At 45.5% G+C, this 19,376-nt stretch overlaps 1 protein-coding gene across 13 annotated transcripts in view; it reads right to left on the bottom strand.

The window, feature by feature from the left end:
* LOC100123067 (probable phospholipid-transporting ATPase IM) overlaps positions 1–19,376 on the bottom strand; it is a 45,396-nt gene that overhangs the window by 11,902 nt on the left and 14,118 nt on the right. For 7 of the 13 annotated variants that reach the window (XM_016989937.3, XM_008216626.4, XM_016989938.3 and 4 more), the window contains exons 1-3: positions 8,014–9,309; positions 487–901; positions 3–410 (exon numbers count right to left, since the gene is read on the bottom strand). In XM_016989937.3, the coding sequence (XP_016845426.1) occupies positions 3–410; positions 487–534 (456 nt within the window). In that variant the 5' untranslated portion in view covers positions 535–901; positions 8,014–9,309. Of the gene's footprint in view, positions 1–2; positions 411–486; positions 902–8,013; positions 9,310–9,518; positions 10,163–19,376 lie in introns of those variants that run through there. The other 6 variants (XM_032599285.1, XM_016989942.3, XM_016989943.3 and 3 more) reach the window with 1 other exon arrangement.

Raw genomic sequence — 19,376 nt, 5'->3', positions numbered from 1 at the left:
ACCGTTGCGCCAGGCTCGTTGTTTCCAGCGGAGCCAGTCGAGGCGAGACAGCAGGCGTCCTGTCGCTGAAGCCGTTGTCTCCGCCTTCTGCTGGACTTGCGCTTCTGCTGGAGCTTTTTCCTCTTCCTCCTGGCGCCTCGAGCGCAACCGAGAGCACCGCCACTGCTCACCTCCTCTTCCTCGTCGTCGAACTCGTCCTCATCCTCCTCATCGTCTTCCTCGACTCGCTGCATCGTTTCGAGAGTGAGCTCCGGCAACTTGGCCCGTGCGACGATCCGCTTGCCAACTCCGCCGCCTCCGTTCGCTCCGGATGACGAGCTTGACGTCGTTGTGAGATCCTGATGATGAGATTTCTGCTGGTGCGGCTTCTGCGCGGAAGCAGCCTTCGAGACGCCCTCGTCGCATCGCACCTAAGTCAGCGTTGAGTTGTTATAAATGTGTGCTATAGTTTGAGCTTTTTTTTTTAAGCTAAAAAAAAAGTCCTACCTCGAAGACCTCGAGCTCCAGGGTGTCGTGTGCCGACTGCGCGCTCATCTCTCTTAGCCCAGTATTAGGCGAACAGCAGCGGGCTCCTGATGGCGCTGGCACCGTTGCGGCGGGCACAGCAGCCTTCCGGGCCCAAGGAACGGCGGTCGCATAATTATCGCCGTCTTCTCGCACCAGCCGATGATCTCTCTTATGTCACCTGGTAGCTATATCTCTGCTCGTTATCCGCCTCGAGTGATATGTGAAGTCCCCGAGCTTTTAGTCGATGATGCAGGCCTAGCTTGGGCTGCAGGACGAGCTGATACGGCTGCCCGGGGACACAGCCGAGGAACTACTGCTGCGAGCTCGAACTGAAGATACTCGAGGCTTCGGCGAGGACATGCTGATCGGCTGTTCTGATGACACTTGCTGCAGGCTGTGGTGACACGAGGTTTTTTTTTTTTTTTTTCGGTTAGGCTAAGCTTGGGGAAATTTCTCTTTTCTCTCTTTGCTCGACGTGGTTGTTTTTTTAAACCTAATACAGGTCGCAACTTCGCTTTTCCACGAAACAATAAACGCGAGCAGCGCGATGACGCTCGAGATAAGAGGGGAGCTTCGGACCGCGAATTTCAAAACGTCTCTCTCTCTCTCTCTCGCGCGCGCGCGCCGCATTCTGGGTTAAGCGATGAAAATTCCATATCCCTCACTCGTTATACACACCAGCGGGTCACACGCTGTCGTCGCCATCTCGCGGAATTACCATATAAGCTCGGGGATCTATTTTCAAATTCTGATTCGAACGAACGCGAGAGACGTACTTCTGGGCTCGCTTTTTTTCAATCGGGGAAAAGAAGCGGCGAATGTTTATTCTAATTAAAATAAACATAATGCCTTGGAGGGGGTCGTGTGCAGTCCGCTGTATGTATTATAGTAGATAAACGTGAGCTTCGGCTCTAAAAATGCAATCTTGCCCCCTTCTGTTACCATATATCCAGAGAGCGGTTCTATCGGGCGGCGGCAAAAAATATGAATTTTAAATGAATTGCCTCCATAAAGATTCTCCGACTCCGACGATTCTATGTCTCGACGAGGAGACGTTCGCGGGTGACGCACGGCGCAACAGCTTTTGGTTTCTTTCTTTTTTTTAGGGAAAAAATTTAAAGTCGATCCGATATTTTGTAAAAATTGAGGAATAATAAAAAATTAAGAGCATAAATACAATAACACGATAACCGAAATTCTCCTCTCAACACTAAAGCGAGGGCGACTCCAACAGGTATATAGAATATAACTGCACTTTTCGCACATCAGTAAGTCGATTAGCTCGACAAGATTATAACACACGGCTATTTCGCTCGATTACTATCCCCGAGTATTACCAAGTTTATACATAGTACACATGCACGTATACACGGCTACTTTGCTAAGTAGAGCACGGGGCGCATTCGATAAATAATCCCGTCCCTCGCAAGACCACCAATATCGCGTATATAAAAACGCTGTGTGTTTTTAAAAAATTTTCGAACGAAAGTGCATTCGCTGGATCGTCAAAAAAAAAAAAAAAAAAAATAAAGTAATACTTAAACGAATAACGAAAAAAAAAGCAAAGCCTTGACTCCGTGTATACTCCGGTATAGTAGCCAAGAAAATGATGTCAGTAGGCGTTATAGGTATAGAACAGCGTAAAACGCGAGCCTATACTGGCGTGTTCGGACGTTACACGAGTTCTGCATGAAATTCGCCGGACAGCAGCTATCGTGTACACGTGAGTTAGCGAGAGAAAAAAATTATTTTTTAGATTTATTTTCCGACGCACTATAACCGTGTCCGCCACGCCAAGACTGGACGGTTTTATTTTTGGAGCCGGTATTAGGTCGTCGAGATGATTTTTTTGAAAAAAAAAAAGAAAGAAAAAAAAAATGCCGTGTGTGTAAAAAGAGTGATATGCAGCGCGTCGTCTCGTAAACCGCTTATCTCCGCAATTACGCTAATGCCTCTCGCCAGCCTTTTAAACGGCGCAAATTCTAGGCTTCATGACTAATGCGTAGCGCAGCGATAAAACCCGCGATAGACGACCGCGACGCTGACTACACGTTATATTTTTCCCCGAAGATTTTCCGGCATCGACAAGTAGAAAAAACGGTTGCCAAGTGCTGCACTAAAGACTCCCCGCGATGAAAAATTGAAAAGCTCTTTTTTTTATCGACCACATCGCACTCCTTGCTCGAGTAAGTATCGTCGTCGTGAAGAAAGTCGGCAAAGTGGTCGTTAATCGCCGCGTGTGTGTTTATAAATACAAAGGATTTATATTCGAAAAAAAAATCTCCCCGAGCTTGCGAGCTTTCCGAAGCCCGCGAATATACGAAAATAAAAGCTTGCCGCTGGTATTTGGCACGAAAGCAGCAGCTGTGCGTGTTGAGTTTTCCGTGGAGGTGAGTGGAAAAAAGGAAAAGCTCGAACGAGCTTTCATCGTAAGCGTGAGCTTTTATACGTAAGGCGCAGGTGACGTTTCGGCTAGTCACACGCGTTATGACGTCAAGCATCGCTCAGATCGATCCATCCACGAAAAGTAGAAAATATATGCTGGAAGCTCTTCCGATTCTATACACTATACCTAACGAGCTTTAGGTCGTTCTCACGGTCGCGTATTATATGTTAATCGCTCTCCGGCGATCTTCTTATAATCCACCCACATTATTCGCTCGACGACGCCGTATTATACAATATTCGCGTGTACGCTGTACTGAGGCGCCGCCGGAAAGTCGATTTCGTGCCTCCTGACCGGGTGGGCGCGTTCCCGACGCGTAGTCAAGTAGTGCGTCGATGTCGTCTTATTCTTTTCGTTTTTTTAGTGGGTATAATCGTAGGTACTGGAAATAGAAGAATTTTTTCTTCAAATGCCGCAATTATACAAAAGCGCGATTCGTCTCCGCGCACAGCTGTCGACCGCTGGTGGGGAAGACATGCAATTCCGATCGAGTGCGCCGCACTGCTGGGGTGGATATTAGTTCATAAGAGAGAGAGAGAAAGAGAGAGAAAATCGCGGAGAAGAAAAGTTCCTTAATAATAAATTTCTCGCCGCGACATCGAGTCTCTTGAACTTTCGAGTGTATAGCGTATACCTATATATGCACAGCCTCTTTATATTCCTTCTAATTTTGGACGATGCGTCGTTGCGTGCGCTGTTTTTTTTTCTCTCGCAGCTTCAAAATTAACCGGTGATGAATAAGATTTTATCTCCATAGAAAATAACCCGGTCACCGCGAGCATCAAGGTCGAGTTTTTTATTTACGAGAGCGAAAAGAAACTGATCTCGAAAACGCCATATACTTCGGCCCTCGTGCGGGGGCTGCCTTGTACACCCCCCCCCCCCTCGAAATAGATCGGCTTCGAATTAAACGATATATGCTATATATACCGCGCACATGTGTACTATATATATAGTGGAACACACTTATGCACACGTATGTGATACACGCAAACACTCGCGGCGCGATTGAATTGAATCGAGGCGAGGATATAGGCACAGAGAGAGAGAGAGAGAGAGAGAACGTATAGCCGAAAGTGCGATAAGCCAGAGATTAATTGCGATATCGGGCCGACGCGTTGATTATCGCAGGTATACGCGTATGTGTGTGTGTGGGGGGGGGGGGGGGGCGATGGCTATCACTCTGCAACAGCTACGGCGGTAAAGTGTGCAGCTCGCGGAGCTTTCGTATTGAGTTGCAACGATGGAACGATTGCCTTTTTTTTCTTAGGCTTGTTTCGAAGGTGTACAATATATAGTTAGTATTTAGTATCGATGTGCGATGAGGTTAGTGCAAGGGACGCGTCTGACCAAACTCGGTATTTATCTACTTAGCGCTTCGCTGCTGGGAAATGATATATAATATATATATAACTATATAATCAAAGTAAAAATAGTACTAGAATTATGATTTCTAATTCACGCTCCCGCGATTATATTCACTTGAATTTCAATATTCCCTTTTTAATTATACTCTACTCTCTCGCGTGAAACAATCAGAGGAAAAATCGAGAGTGGTCCTAATTGCTCAATCCGGTGAGAGCCTGCTTATACACTCGCCCCCAATTAAAGAAACCCGCGAACAACTGAAATAGACAAATTAGTAGCGATACGTGTACATCTATATATACACATACTCGCACACGTATATAGCCAGTGAAGCGCGTTGTATAAGTATAAAAGTAAATTAAAAAGACATGTATGTATGTATATAGCCGGTAAATGTAGGTTCGATCTCGCGGTGACGAAGAGGAGACGCAAAGGGATTACATTGATCCATTTCGACCTATATACCGCTAGAGAGCCGAGCGCAAAAATCCAATTGATCCGTACAGCCGTGCGAGAGAGAGAGAGAGAGCTATATAGTAAAAATTATACCGATCCCATTTTGCAAAATTTATTTATTTTCGTTAATCGCGTTATAAACCGTCCTTGCGACGAAGAAAAAAAAAAGTATAGTCAGCTGGAGTCAGTGTCCTCGCATTTTCGAGCCTATATACGTATATAGAACGCGTAAATTCACACCGCAGTAGTGCGGGTGGATCAGAGTCTGCCAAGCGAGATATGGCGAGGTGTTTGGTTTACGCGAAATTTTGTATAATTATGTTTTTACTGAATCTAACGCGTATAATATAGTGTCTGTTTACTCGATCAACCTAGTTGGTTTAATATCAGGGCAGCTTTGTTTACGACTATGATGTATAACCTGCTCGATTGCAAATAACCGTGTAACTTTGTTTAATAATACGCTGTTATTGCATGCATGAATTACAGTACATCGAAACAATCGACCACATCCGAAGCATATCAAATACGAAGACGGATATCGATCGATCCTCGACGGATAATCCTTAGGCTCGTCGGAGGTAATTTTCGAGGTCGTTCGCATCGCGTTTGTTTCTCTCTCTCTCTCTCTTTTCTTCTTCCAGAACGCAGGGAAAGTTTAGAATCGTAAATGAGTATACGAGCGAGCATGAAAAGCCTTTTAGTGCCCATAGGAGTATATAGACTGTCGCGAGACGCGCCGGCAAACGATGCTTTTTTGGTTTTTACTCTGTTCATATATAGAATCGATCGAACGACGTGCGTTGATAGGTTTTTTAAAAATAGCTTCGTTTTTCACAACACCAGAAGTCGAGAACGATAACAAGCTCATCATCAGGTTTGAAAATATAAGGTCCGACAAAACGAGCCCCCGCGCACGAAGCTCCTTCTCGTATACTATAAAGCATCAGCCGCATCATCGCAAGCTACTTTCTCGCCGGTCGATAAAACTACCGCTCACCCACCCACACACGTACGGGTCGAGCCTTTGGCCCTTCCGCAATTAAACTTCCAAAAAAGAGAGAAAAATTCTTGCACACATCGATCGAAAACTTCCTCTTCTCGCCTATGCTTCTTCTCACACGCAGGTATTATTTCCAGAGGCTCGAGTTATATAGCTTTCGATTAAGGTATCGATAGGTTCGATTTTTCTAGGAATCTCAACGTTACACAAGTCATCGGGATAAATCACGTCGCGCGAGTGTACATAACAGCGTTGCGATTACTTCCTCATTTCCCGGCGCGAAATTGCGAGGCAATCTGTATTACAAGCTCGGCTCTTTCGATCGATTCCGCCCCCGCGCGCCGCGACGAAAATCGGAGATGTAAGAGAAGTCGATGTGATTAGACGGCGGCGTGGGAAATCAATTTTTTAATTGCATTATTATACGCGATCGGCTGTCGATAGCAGTCGGCGCTCTGTGTTTAGATCTCTTGAACGCGGAGGTACGTGTTCAGCGAGTTCATCAGGGTTGAACCGATCGATCCTCCAACTCGGATAATCTCGATTTGTTAGCGATATTTTTCCCAGCTCTACAAGCCAGTCGAAAGGCCATCCAATCGTCTTAATGCGTCGCTAATCACAGCGCGCGCGAACTTCATCCCTATAAATTCCAGCCAACTGCTTTGCGATAAAGCTCATCTCAAAATTAGACTACTGCAGTATGTAGACCTTAACGCTTACGTAACAGCTCCTCGAAGAATAACAATTTACAGCGCATCATCGTCCGCGGAAAAATTCCGTCGTCCTTCTACGACTCACAAGTATATATACATATATAAGTCTCGCCGGCTCGTCGCCGTACACGCACGCACTCAGCCGTTTAAAAGCTCGAGTCCCCTATATAGAGCGCATAACGATCGCAGACGGCGCCGAGGATCAGCTCTGCGCGTGTGTCTTATACACACAGCGCGAAAAACTCGCCGACCATCGCACCCTCCCGTTTATATACGCATACAGTGTAGTGTGCCGGCGCGTATATACGCCCCATGGGATACACAATATGGAAGGAGGGAGAGTATGTTTTTCGCCTTTTCTCCCGTCGCGACGATTTATTTGTTTATTTTTTTTTTCTCGCCCGCGGCTGCGGAAGGACTTTCCAGCGCGATCGTCTGATTCCGCGAATGGAAACGTTGTTATGTTTTGAAAACAAAAAAAAAAAACTTGAGTGTGTGTATAGGTGTCCTTGTTATATATAAGAGTGTGCCGAGCAAAGTGTCCCGCGCGAGAGCAAACAGCTCGTTTCTTTGCGTATAAAACGAGGTACGAGCGATTTAATTAAGGTAGAAGCTTCATTGAAATAGCCTCACCGACGTCGCGAAACGTATACACTTATATCTCGCGTTTAGTTTCGGAATCGCCAACGAAAGCTCTGGAAAAACTCTAGTCTTAACGTTTGAGGTTAGGAGCGTCGAACCGAACGTGCGTCTAAACCTATATACACGACACATACAACAACAACAACGTTTATATAGGTCAGTTCTGAAGCAACTTCCTGGCAAGTGCACGTGAAAATTCTCCTAATCCGCGGCTAGTTCGGCACTGCGGCTGTTCCGCGCGAAAATACCCCGTATAACAGCGTTCTGCTCGTGGCCCACTTACGCAAAACTCTCTCGCGCCCACGCGGATTCGCGCGATGATGTGTGTGTGTGTGTGTGTGTGTGTGTGAGAGAGAGAGAGAGAGAGAGAGAGAGAGAGAGAGAGAGACACGGCATCGACGAATATATTCTGTATAATGTGATGCGTGCGTGTATAAATCGGCCGTGCGACGTGAGGGCGAGAAAGAAAACGAAACGCTGCCGCATAGAGCAGCCGCCGACTCGAGCTTTTCAGGCGGCAATCGATAGGGCGCTTCTTCGTTCTCTCTCTCTCTCTCTCTCTCTCTCTCTCTCTCTCTCTCTCTGCGCCGCTGCTATGCTGCTGTGCTCTCTTTCTCCACTTCACGCGCCGCAGAGCCTATATACGGAGACATGCACGGGGTAGGATTGTTCACGAGAAATGTTTGTTTCATATCGCGGAACACTGTCGAGCACTTTTCTAGGTTATAATAACCGTTTGTGTAAAGTGTGGATATACACACTGGTAGAATCCAGGGTTATAGCGTCTCGGCGCGATAACCTCGTCGAGCAAAGAGAGATAAGGAGAATGAAAAAGAGATTTCGTCAAATGCAGAACCGCATATAGTTGTCGCACTCACCACTTGTCGCTGGTTATTACATATATATATATCTAAGAAAGAGAACTAAACTTCGGCACACGCACAGCGCTGACTAATACCGATATAGACGGTGCGAGGATAGCCCATCGCACTGCTGATGTTGGCCGGGGGCGCCCCCCATAAAACTGTCGCTCTATCTCTCGGTGCGCGTGCACTCGTGGTCTAGCCATGCACAGCTTCCCCCTCTTCGCTCCGTTTTCGGTGCGCGTGCACTCGATGGCTTTCTCCTTCGTCAGCTTCTCGCACTTGCTGCTGGCACTTTTTCCTCGCGAGCTGATGCACTGAGATCGTTATAGGGGGGTGGACAAGAATCACAGAGCAGCGGATGCGCTTTTCACATCGAAAGAGCGAGTTTTTCGGAACAGACACTGCACTGGAGACACCCGCGGAACGCGCACACGACGTCGACGACTATCCGCTGCGGAGGTGCACACACACCGTCGTCGACACGGCTGCTACTGTGGCCTCTTGGATTGAGGGTTCGTTTCGCCGTGTTGCCGGGACGAGGCGCCACTTACCCCCTTAGACTGGCCCGGCCCTGCCGATACGTCAGTGCTCAGCGCTGCGGGGGATGTGAGTGTATCGGGGGCGGTTATAGCAGCCCGCGTGTCACTGTGAAACTTCCAGCCGCTGACGCGTGGCGGCGCCAAGTGCAGGGGGGGCAGTCAGCTCTCTCTCTCTATCTCTCTCTCAGCTGTTGTATGTATACTGATGCGGTTTCGCCGGTGTGGTTAGGTTAGGTGCAGCTTTTATTTTCGCGAAGCTCGTCTCTTCCGTTACACGCACGAGTATTCTGCGTCCGCAGCGTGGAATAATAAAAGCATCGGTGGAATTATTCCGCACACGTCTCCAATGAAATTGCAGCGGAGCTAAGTGGGACAGAGTAATTACAGCCGATGACGCAGCGGCGGCGCAACGAACTTGCGCGCATGAGGTGCGAGGGACAAGATGAAAACAAAGATATGAAAGCCCTGCGCGCCGCTATTTTCGATGCTGTCGCTCTATACTGCTGGTCTATGAATAGAGAGGGGCTTCGAACATCGCCGAAAATGTAAATGGATGTTTTGCTTGTATCCCCCATCGATGTTGCGACGCTTGATTTATAGTCGTTTGTTTTCACTGCTTCACTTTTCCACTTTTAGCACTGGGTTTCAATTGTCACTCATCACTGTATATAAGCACCGTATAAATGTGTATGTAGAATATGCGGCGGAAAAAGTAACAGCCGCAAGGTCGAGACTTAATAAACTGAGGTGTATCTCGCGCGTGTATCAACCACCTCCGGGATGTTTGTAAGACTTCAAAGGCATTGGGGATGCGTTTGGTTGGCTTTTTGCATAAGTATAAGGGCTGGGGGTTTACCGGAGAAAAATCCTTCGGTCTCGTTACGTACTAACCTTTACAATTACCGAATCCAACCGAACTCGGCAGAGACACAACGTATATTACAAGTATAGATACATCATATTATGCTTGACACTGACCTTGCTGTGGACGCGTGGCAGCGCTGCGCGACATTGTTGCCGTTGAGCAGCAGCCCTCTCTCGTCTCTGTGTCGGCCTGTTGCGCGTACGCGTGCCTGGACGGATTCTCCTCCTGCAGCAGCAAGAACTCAGAGAAGAAGCTTTCGGTGGCGGCTGCGGCGGTGTCTTGGGGCTCTCGATCGACTTAACGGGCGATGGTGATAAGGAGGGATGATGGTGGCGGTGGTCGGGCTTCCCGAGATCGGCGTCCATGTGGTCACCTCCCTGACGGACGAGGGCGGCGCCGGCAACAGCAGCAGCAGCAGCAGCGGTAACCGCCGACTTGGAGGACGACGACTCCCGGCTGATACTGCTGCGGCTGCTCGCCCGGCCGTCTGCTTCTCCTCTTCTTTTTCTTCTCCTGTTGACGCCTCTGACACCGCTGACGCTCGTTATTACCGATGCGACTAGCTGTCGTTGTTTTGTTGTTGCTGTTACTGACGATGGTGAGGACCGATGACGGCCTATGACGCCGTCTCCAGAGGGCGGTCCTGCTGCAGACGACGTTGCTGACGCCGCTGCAACCTGACGCCGCCACCGCCGCTCCCACACGACCGAGACGCCGCTGCACGCTCATCCACGGCACCTTTACGACTGAGCCTTCACTGAAACAGATGAAGCGTTTGTTCGACGTTAGTATCGATGGATTCAAATTTTAAAAACAAAGGAGTATTATGTTCTTTAAAAAAGTGATCGGTACGACATGACCAACCGAGCTGGAGCAGTATAGAAGCGAAGGCAGTAATAGCTTCGCTAATGCATCGTGAGGAAAAAAGCGCTCGTCACAAATCAATCTGTTTACAGTATAAAAAAATCTCTTTTCAGTCAAACGAGTATAGCAACGACCTTCACGTCGTGTCCCGTCGACCCCCCCCCCAAAAAAACCCTATATACTCATCAATACAAATATTGGAACACCACATCGGCATCAGCATCGACATCGGCCGAGGAAAAGCCACAGCAGAAAAACAAGCCTACCGATGAAATGAGCAAGATAAAGGGCGTCTCTCTCTCTCTCTCTCTCTCTCTCTCTCTCTCTCTCTCTCTCTCTACACCTGCGGTACACAGAGAGAGCGACGAGTATATTTATGGGTCAATGCGATATCGCGCGAATCGATTCTCGCGACCAAGTCGGAGGGAGATCCCTTGGCGCGCGTAAAAACGGGGCCGCGAGAAACGCAGAGAGAGGGTGAGCCTTCTCTCTGATGGAGTACAACGGCCGAGTGGCGCCGGTCACGCACGGCCCACTTCGTTTTTTTTCTCTCTCTCTCGGGGTACATATAATATATACTTACTCGCCGAGCAGTACGCGTGACCGCTGGCGCGTAATTGACTCGTAAGTTTTGACTATATATAGTTTAGTGGTGCGAGTTGCGCAACTTGCCGGTGAGGTTTGCGGTTGCTTTGAATGGAGAAGCTTAAGCTGATGGTTTTGTGGGAAATATGACACCTTTGTCTGGATGCATATTTCTTTTAGCACGAAATTTGTTAAATACCTTTGTTTATTTGAACTGAATCAACTGGAAATACAAGTACCTCGAAATAGTCAGAGTCAAATAATCAGATTTTAATGTTAAAATATTTTTCTTGTCACAGTTATATGATTAATAGAATCATTTGATATGAATGTATTATTACCATTATTAATGCATACGTTCATATCTATACTGTTCGTTCTATGAACTCTACCTCGTAAATAAATAAGAATTCAGAACTGCACTCCTCGACTTGTTGTGGCCAGTTCAGCAGTAAGGGTAGGACTTTTTCTTGACTATTAAATTAAAAAAAAACGTTTTTAATCACTTTAAAATTATGTGAAAATACCTTTCAAAATCGCTATTATTGTTTCAAAACTTGATTTACGATATCGCATATAATACATAAGCTTGAACTTAAACTTGCATCAGAGCGTTCTTGGGGTGCAAAGGCTGTTCATCTTAATCAATATTGCAAAAATGTTGATTCTACAAACGTTATTTATGATGATGAAAGCCCTGCGATGTTTTGCATACATTACAAGCTGAGTAATATAAAAACGATAGTATCTCTGTTGTAAAATTATAGCTCGAAGTAAAGCTGTGCTTCGAAGCTTTATATGCATAACGTCCTTGTGTATCATCAAACTTTAAAAAAAAAACACGAATTTCCCATTTGAATAATCGCAGCTCGCTAAACCTAATTGAAAAGCACAATAACGAGCCTCGAAAGAATAAATCATTAGAACTCGTAGCGCGTCAGACACTGCAAAGCATATTTGCCAAAGGTAAAGAATCAATACCCATATCGCTCTATGAGCCACCCAACCGGGGCCGCAAACCGCTGCGCGGATACTGAATAGACTCTCGATAGATGTTTAGCAAGCACATGTGCAGTGTTTGCTATATACCTATTGTACAACCCGCAGCGCGACAATTCACATTGAGTGCATAGCATACCGCTGTCCCTCTCTCTCAATCATTCATCAGCCCATGCGGAGCTTTCAAGTGCAACCAGGGGGGAAAATCGTTATTACCGACACTACTGCTTCAACCATGACCGTTTGATCGATTTGTATGGCACACGTGCTGCCGAAAGTCCAGTTAGCGATCTGTCCAATAGCCGTAGTCGTCTGGATATTGGTATTAGCCTCGGGCAAGGACAGTGTCATGGTCGTTAGTCGAGGCTGAGTTCTATACTACTTTGCTCTCTGCGAAGACTGACCGGAGGATAGATAGTGGAAATAGTGCGACAGAGATTTTCCGAAGCTTTCGAGGGTTGTGTGCGACCTCGAGTGTGGTTGGAGGTCGGAATGCATCGGAAGTGGATTGCTTAATTTGATTATAGAGTAGGTTAGAGAGCGCGGTTGGATATTTGGTTTGGAGATTTGGGTTGGCTGCTGGTGCAAAGTGCTTCGCGAGTGTTTTTTTAATTGATTTTAACAACGATGATTTCTGAAGGTGTTTTTAAAATAGCCACACTGAAGAAAAACGTTATTTAGCCTTAATTCTACAAAAATTGTCTTCAATAAAGATAATATGGTTCATATTTTAATTTTAGGTAAAAACATTCACTCTCCCTTTGCTTTTCCCCTACACACACAGTAGCCATAAACTCCTATCCTCCAACAAGAAGCTACAGTATAGGCATATAAACTTGTCGTCGGGGCGTCGTTAATTTCCGGGCTACCAGTAGCGGCTACGTCGCATTATTTATCGAGCCTCGCATCCTTGGAGCGTGTATAGGCGGTACCACAGGGAGCCTAGACTCTGAACTTTTCTTTTTCGTGCCGCTACGTGGCCCTGAGTTTCCCAGCGCGATCGCATTATTAATTGGCTAACGCGCGCGCGCTCGTTACGTTACGTGCTTTATACATTTCGACCGAATAAAGCTAATTTTTAATGTAAAGCATCAAATGAGAAATCAGATATCAGCGAGAGAGAAAAAAATTCAAACGTGTAATCAGAAAAATTAGCATTCTTATGTCACATGTCGATTCTCCGCATTAGTATGCATTAGTGGGAGATGTGACAGCGTTATTTCATCGAGTTTATACAAAAGGAAACTCATTAAGAGACTTATCAGCGTTTCACGATCGAAAAGACGAATTTCTTCCTCATCGCAAATTCAGCGCGTACGGCGCATTGATTTCATTTCTGATTGGAGTTCGCTCGTTTCTTATTTATAAAAAGCATAGCCGATTCATCTGTAATTACGCGCACGAACAGGATTTAAAAAAAAAACATCCATGAAAAAAAATCACGAGATTTTCCGCGTTGCGGGAAGATAAAACGCGCTGTAATTAGCATCGAGAGATGCATCACTGGTGTCTGCAACAATTTGAATTTTATTCTCTGTATTTAAACAGCAGCGCTATCAACGATTTTACGCTTTCCTGAACCTCGTCAGCTCGGAATAAGTAGCTTCTATTAATTTCCATGACTGATGTTATTTTGAAGAATCGCTCCGACCATTACACATCCTTCTGCGAGTGCAGTCGCACTAACGAAGTGTATCCACTTACATAATGAAGTTTCCCAATGGCAGCGAGAAAAAGCAACATGCGATGCAACACCGATCTAAATAACGCGAAAATTCCACACACACACACACACACACACACACAGAGCGCAATCGATGACACTATACTCTCAGCAAGAATTAAAGGAAAAAAGCCAATCGCGTCAAGGTGAGAGGAAGCGAAAGCCGCGGGCAAATTAAATCGTCGCCTCAAGGCTCCTCTCGTCCGTGTGAATGAGCCCTGGCTTTTACGTATATAGGTGTATATGTACCGCGAGATGTCTGGTCGAGTCTTATCCCGGAGTAGAGGGCGCTAATTGAGTTTGCGAAGCGAACCGATAGCTATACATCCCAGACGACGTGGCTGCATCTCGCGTTACCAGCCTGATGCTAATGGGACGTCGATCTTTGACCTCTCGGGAGGTCGGACATCGCTGAGACACTTCGTGAAAGTTACTAGATACGCCTCGAAAATCCATGACGAATCTCATAAGCCATTCAGATTCGTGAACGGGTCGTAAACGAGTCCTTGAAGAAGAAGAAGAGTTGGATTTTACAGCTATCCCGAGAACTCGAATACAACGTTAATTTGAAATTCAAGTGTTTGAGAGCTAGCAGCTCACGATTATTTTTAAATCGCTTCGGAACGATCGCAAATGAAATCCTCCTTGAATTCATTACACTTGATTTTTTTCACGCTTTGCTCGTTAGAAACGAAGTTCGTGTGCACCGACGACGTGAATAAGAAGCATATATTTTCCGCGAACGCCACGTAAAGTTGTCGCGCACCTACGCTAAGGTTTTCTTCGAAGAGTAAAAAGTTTTTCTTCAGCTGATTTAGACTCAAGGATACGTCATTGATTCCATCGAGGTATGTGTATAAATGTAGAGGCTCTTGGATCGTTAATTTCTGCGTTATTGCCGACAATTGGTTTCTCCTTTCGATCTAGGAAGACAAAGTTAAAAATTCCATGCACTGCATATTCCGTATAAATATCGATGTCATACGACGACGTCGGCGATGCGGTAACGCAAACGGAAACGGATGTAAGTCGGTTCTCATGTGTCATGCGATTGCCTTTTTCCCGGTATGCTTGTACCCGCGCGCGATGATGATTAAGACTCTCGGGATAAAAAGGAAAAAAAAAGAAATTCGTTTCAACGGCTGCTCTCGCTTCTAACAATGTGTATACTTGCGCACACGGAGTCCAGAGAATTCTCTCGATTTTTTTGGTTTCTTATCGACTGTGCGTATATTTATAACGCACGGGCTATTTTCGCGAATGATTTAACGCGTGTCTCGCGGTATTCTCGAGAAAAGAGAGAAGTTTTACCGAGAAACTGTGGTGAAAGAATTTTTCGAAAAAGAGAAGATGGAACAAAAGAGACTAGTACGTGCCAAACCAAAGTTATTACGGCAATTATGCAGTTCTCAAAAGGCAAACATATTTACAGCTCTTTTATTCCGTTTTCTTTTGAAGACGACCTGTCACCGATCTCTCCATGCAAATCACACAGCACAGCTCCTACACTTTAATTACAGGCCCACCAAGGAGAGACACATCGCGTGTACGGCTTTGACAAAGCGATGCCGTTTCATTTTTCACATCAGCGGCGCCGACGACGCGTCGAGTTATGGCTCTGTGTTCTCCCTCTCGATGGAACACACGAGGATGGTAATTAAATTTATAGCGTTCGGAAAGGTGTTAAGGGATGTGTATGTGTCTTCGGAGCGACTCGAATCGTGTGATTGATTGATGTGTCATGCGCGCACTATACTCGGGGCTTCTTTAATTTGTAGGATGTTTATACACGGGGAGAGTGAGTATAGGGGGGGCATGATCCGTTAATAATAATAATGGATGTATACACTGCGGCTACTGTTTATTGCACAGATGTTTCGTTTTTATTTTGGAGTTGGTGCTTTGTGTTTAAGGTTGAAAAGCTACGACTGAAATCGGGATGGAAAAGAGGAGTATTGTAAAAGGGGGGCGAGAGCGGCTGACGTAATGCAGTCTCTCCTTTATTGACAGTACGGGGTGTACGCAGATAAGTTTCCGTGTTTATGCGACGAGTTAACATCGGCTCTTCTTTGTAGTTCCTTTTCTCTTTTCTCTTGTACTAGATGCATTTAAGCGTGCTTCGCGTGCGCTACATTTTGAGGTTAGAATTTTAAAATTTAGCGCTATTAAAACATCTAATCACATTTCTCGATTTATCAGAATAAACAAGTCCATTTTCGGCTTCAATTTTCCGTTATCACTGTTTTAAAGAGGAAATAAGCGTAATTCGAATGCAGCTCGACTTTTTGAGGTTAGGAAATCGAATTTCGCGCGCTTATTCAAAATGCATCCCATATCTCTTCAGTATAGGAACTCTGAATCATCATCAATCAGAATCATTACTGAAACCCAATTGATTCGCTCGCGTATACACACATCCTTTTACTCTCACTCGCGCATTACATATGCATATAACCTCGCGGTGTGTGTGTGTGTGTGTGTGTGTTGGTTATAAAACAAGCGTACATATGCGCGCGATTACGTGCGTGAGAGCTGTGCGCGATGCGGTAATGCCGTAGGAACGGACATAAGTATCCGAGAGGTGCCTACTTTTTCGTCTTATGCAATTGCTCGGCGTTGCGGTGCGGCTTTAATGACCGTTATGTACAAGCGCGATCTTACGGAATGCGCGACATCTATGAAAGGCTTTTGTTGAATATCTTTTTTTTTATGCGGAGAGAGATTGTGCGATGAATTTTTAATTGAGAGAGTGTAAGGCAAGAGAACGTGTCTTCTAATCTCTATAGAGTCTTTTACATCGTTTTGTTTGTAAGAAGATAGCGAGGGTATGGGGATGATAGAGCTTGTTTACACCGCGGCTTGTTTAATTTAAATTAATAGTTTGATGATCTTGTATTTTTCACTCTAATGACTATACTATGATAATTATAATTACAGTAAATTGATTGTATTATAATCAATTTTTACACAAGCTAAGCATAACACATCACGTGAGTGCACACGCACCGAAAACACATCGCGCCGGACAAGTGACGAAATCGGTAAGAGTCGGTATTATACCGATAAGACCACATATTATACACACCTGAGAGAGGTTACGACACTCCCGCATATACTTGGTATATAAGTGTATATACAGAAAATTATATTTATAAATACACATCCACACAAAACTCCCCGTCACATCGTAAAACAATCAGATAGATAACGCTCGCTCAGCATATGCGATGCCCAGTCATCCTCGGATTCACTGTTTGCTCAGAGTTCGTTTCTCGGAGACACACTCCGCGCAGGTATGCGTCGTATACACTTACGGAGTAAATTTGCTCGTCATTTTCCGATAAGAGGGATTGGAAAGTTTTTCGATTTTACACATAAATGAAATTATTTTCAACTAAAACACAAAAGACACGGGGAAAAGAGCCTCGCCAGAGCCGTGGACAAAAGGATCATCGCGCGCGCGCGCGTGCGCACGAGCGAGAGCAATTTGCGCGAGCGAATCAGATCCAATGAACTACATAACGTTCAATCCGCTCGTGACGGCGAGAGCTCTTTGCCTTACGCAGAGGCACACGATCTCGAAAGTGAGAAAAGATTTCAGCTCTTTTTTTTCCCGCAACTGTATATTACTTTCGTGGGTCATTAGGGTCATTCTCGCGTAGATCGCACTTCGCAACGACTTTGTGCTATGTAGGCGTAATTTACCTCTCACTACAGTATACACATCATCGATCCGCGTCTATTGAATTTTAATTAACCGAAAAATCCAAGACTCGCCTATCGGCTATCGAGACCTATACAACACCGTCTCGGGGGTCACCGACGCAGACGCGTATAAACACGTCGTACGGTAGGCGTCCCGACGACGCAAGTACGTGTACACAGAAAGAGAGAGAGATGAGAGCCGGTAATTGATCGAGCGAGGAGAAACGGGGTTGCTTGATTTTGTATTGTTATCCATCCCGGGGGTCGATGCAGCGGAGGTGCGCCGTTTGAACAGTGTTTATTTCTCGGAGGTGAAGTTGTGTGTGTTGTTTTTTGTTTTTATCGAACTCGCGAATATAAGTCGATTCGGTTGGGTATGAAAGGGTCCGCGAGTCGATCTTATCGGTCGGTGGTGGGTGTAGAAATAAGGAGTGGATACGTGTGGTGCAGATAGCCGGGAAATTTATTGTTTTAGTTCGATGGATTGGACTTGGGGAGTATTTCGAGTTTTGTTAGAAAATGATCAAAATTCCGACACAGCCTCTAAAATCGATCGTTAATACATTCCCGTCAACACACAGACACTCGCTATCTTATCTCTCTCGGCTCTCTCGATTCGAATTTTTCAATAATTCATCGCATCATCATCGTTGCATTAGCAGGTGAGAGAGAGAGAGAGAGAGAGAGCGGCGCTTGATGTGTTTGCTCTAAATTAGCACGACACTTATACTCGATTATTTACTGCGTGTTTGGCGCGAAACGTCGTTGTTCTTGACACAGTACGTCGCGAATCCGTAGTTGTAACGCATAATATTAAGCGCTTGATGTATACATGGTTATATCAAAGATTGGAAACGATTCGGGAAAAAGAGCGAAACTTTATCGATCGCTGCGGCGCATAAAAATCTGGACACAACATGATAAGAGAATTGATAAGAGATATTGTACTCCAAACGCTGCTGCGCGGGTGATTTTTTTTTAGAAACGAGAGAAAATAGAAATCGCGAGTTTATAGTGTCAGTTATTAAAGTTAAAAATACACACATTTATCGAAATCCAAAAATACCGTTGCGTAACACGATAAAGCCTCTTATCCACAAATGATTACACTACATCTATTTCCAAAAATTCTCGGCCCAATAATTCAGCATCATCCACACCATCACGTGTAATAATCGCCGCACGAATATCGAACGAAAGTGTACACGCACGTGCGAGTGTGTACTTACACACACACACACAAAAGAGAAAGAATAAGAGTTTTAGTGACGGGCGCGACCTTGGACTCTTTGGAAATTTAGGCCACATGTCCACTCTCGCGCTTTATTGTCCAGCACACGCACACACACACAGGTGCAGGAGTTGATTCGCTCGATAACGCGCCGCAGGCAAATGGCTTCTTGATTGTCGTAGTCTGATTTTTTTTATATTGTTATTAGAGAGAAGAGAAGTGACCTTAGAACACTCGAGTGTATTACAGGTGTTACTATGCGATTGAAGTTCAACGCTTGTACGGACCAGAAAATACAAAAATCCCACACGCACACACGTGCCGAAAGTCACAAGGACTTCTCTCTCACACACGGTTCTTGTTCTCTCTACGGGCCAACCTTTCACATTTGCACGAATTCGTCTTCGCGCATAAAATCAGCTGTTTCGATTCTCGAATTAAACCGTCACACTATACGTAGAAGTTCGATCTTTGCATTTCAAACGCGGAAAAGGGCTTTGAGAGCGACTCGCGATGCATAATGAGGTGAATTTTTCCGGTACACTACGATAAAAGTCACACATGGGCGCGTCCTTCGTCGATGTAAAAGTAAAAGTTTGCCGCCGTCACTGCTGCGCGCAGGAAAGTTGTTACAAAACAAATAACTCTTTAACGGGAAGTTTGGACGATTCACTGGCGTTTTTTTCTGTGTCTGTGTGTGTGTGTAATTGAGGTGAGGTAACGTTAAAAGCGTATGGGCTGTCTATGTACTCGTGCGGAGAACGGCCTTGTGGTGACATAAAGCCTAGAAGTTTTACGGCCGATGGGTTAAGTTTCTTTTTTTTTGGGGGGGGGGGGTGAGTGCGTAATGAATTTTTCGACTTG

Source organism: Nasonia vitripennis, chromosome 4, assembly GCF_009193385.2.
Source record: "Nasonia vitripennis strain AsymCx chromosome 4, Nvit_psr_1.1, whole genome shotgun sequence".
Taxonomy (NCBI): Eukaryota; Metazoa; Arthropoda; class Insecta; order Hymenoptera; family Pteromalidae; genus Nasonia; species Nasonia vitripennis.
The sequence above is the reverse complement of the archived record's forward strand: the minus strand, read 5'-3'. Positions and strand labels throughout refer to the sequence as shown.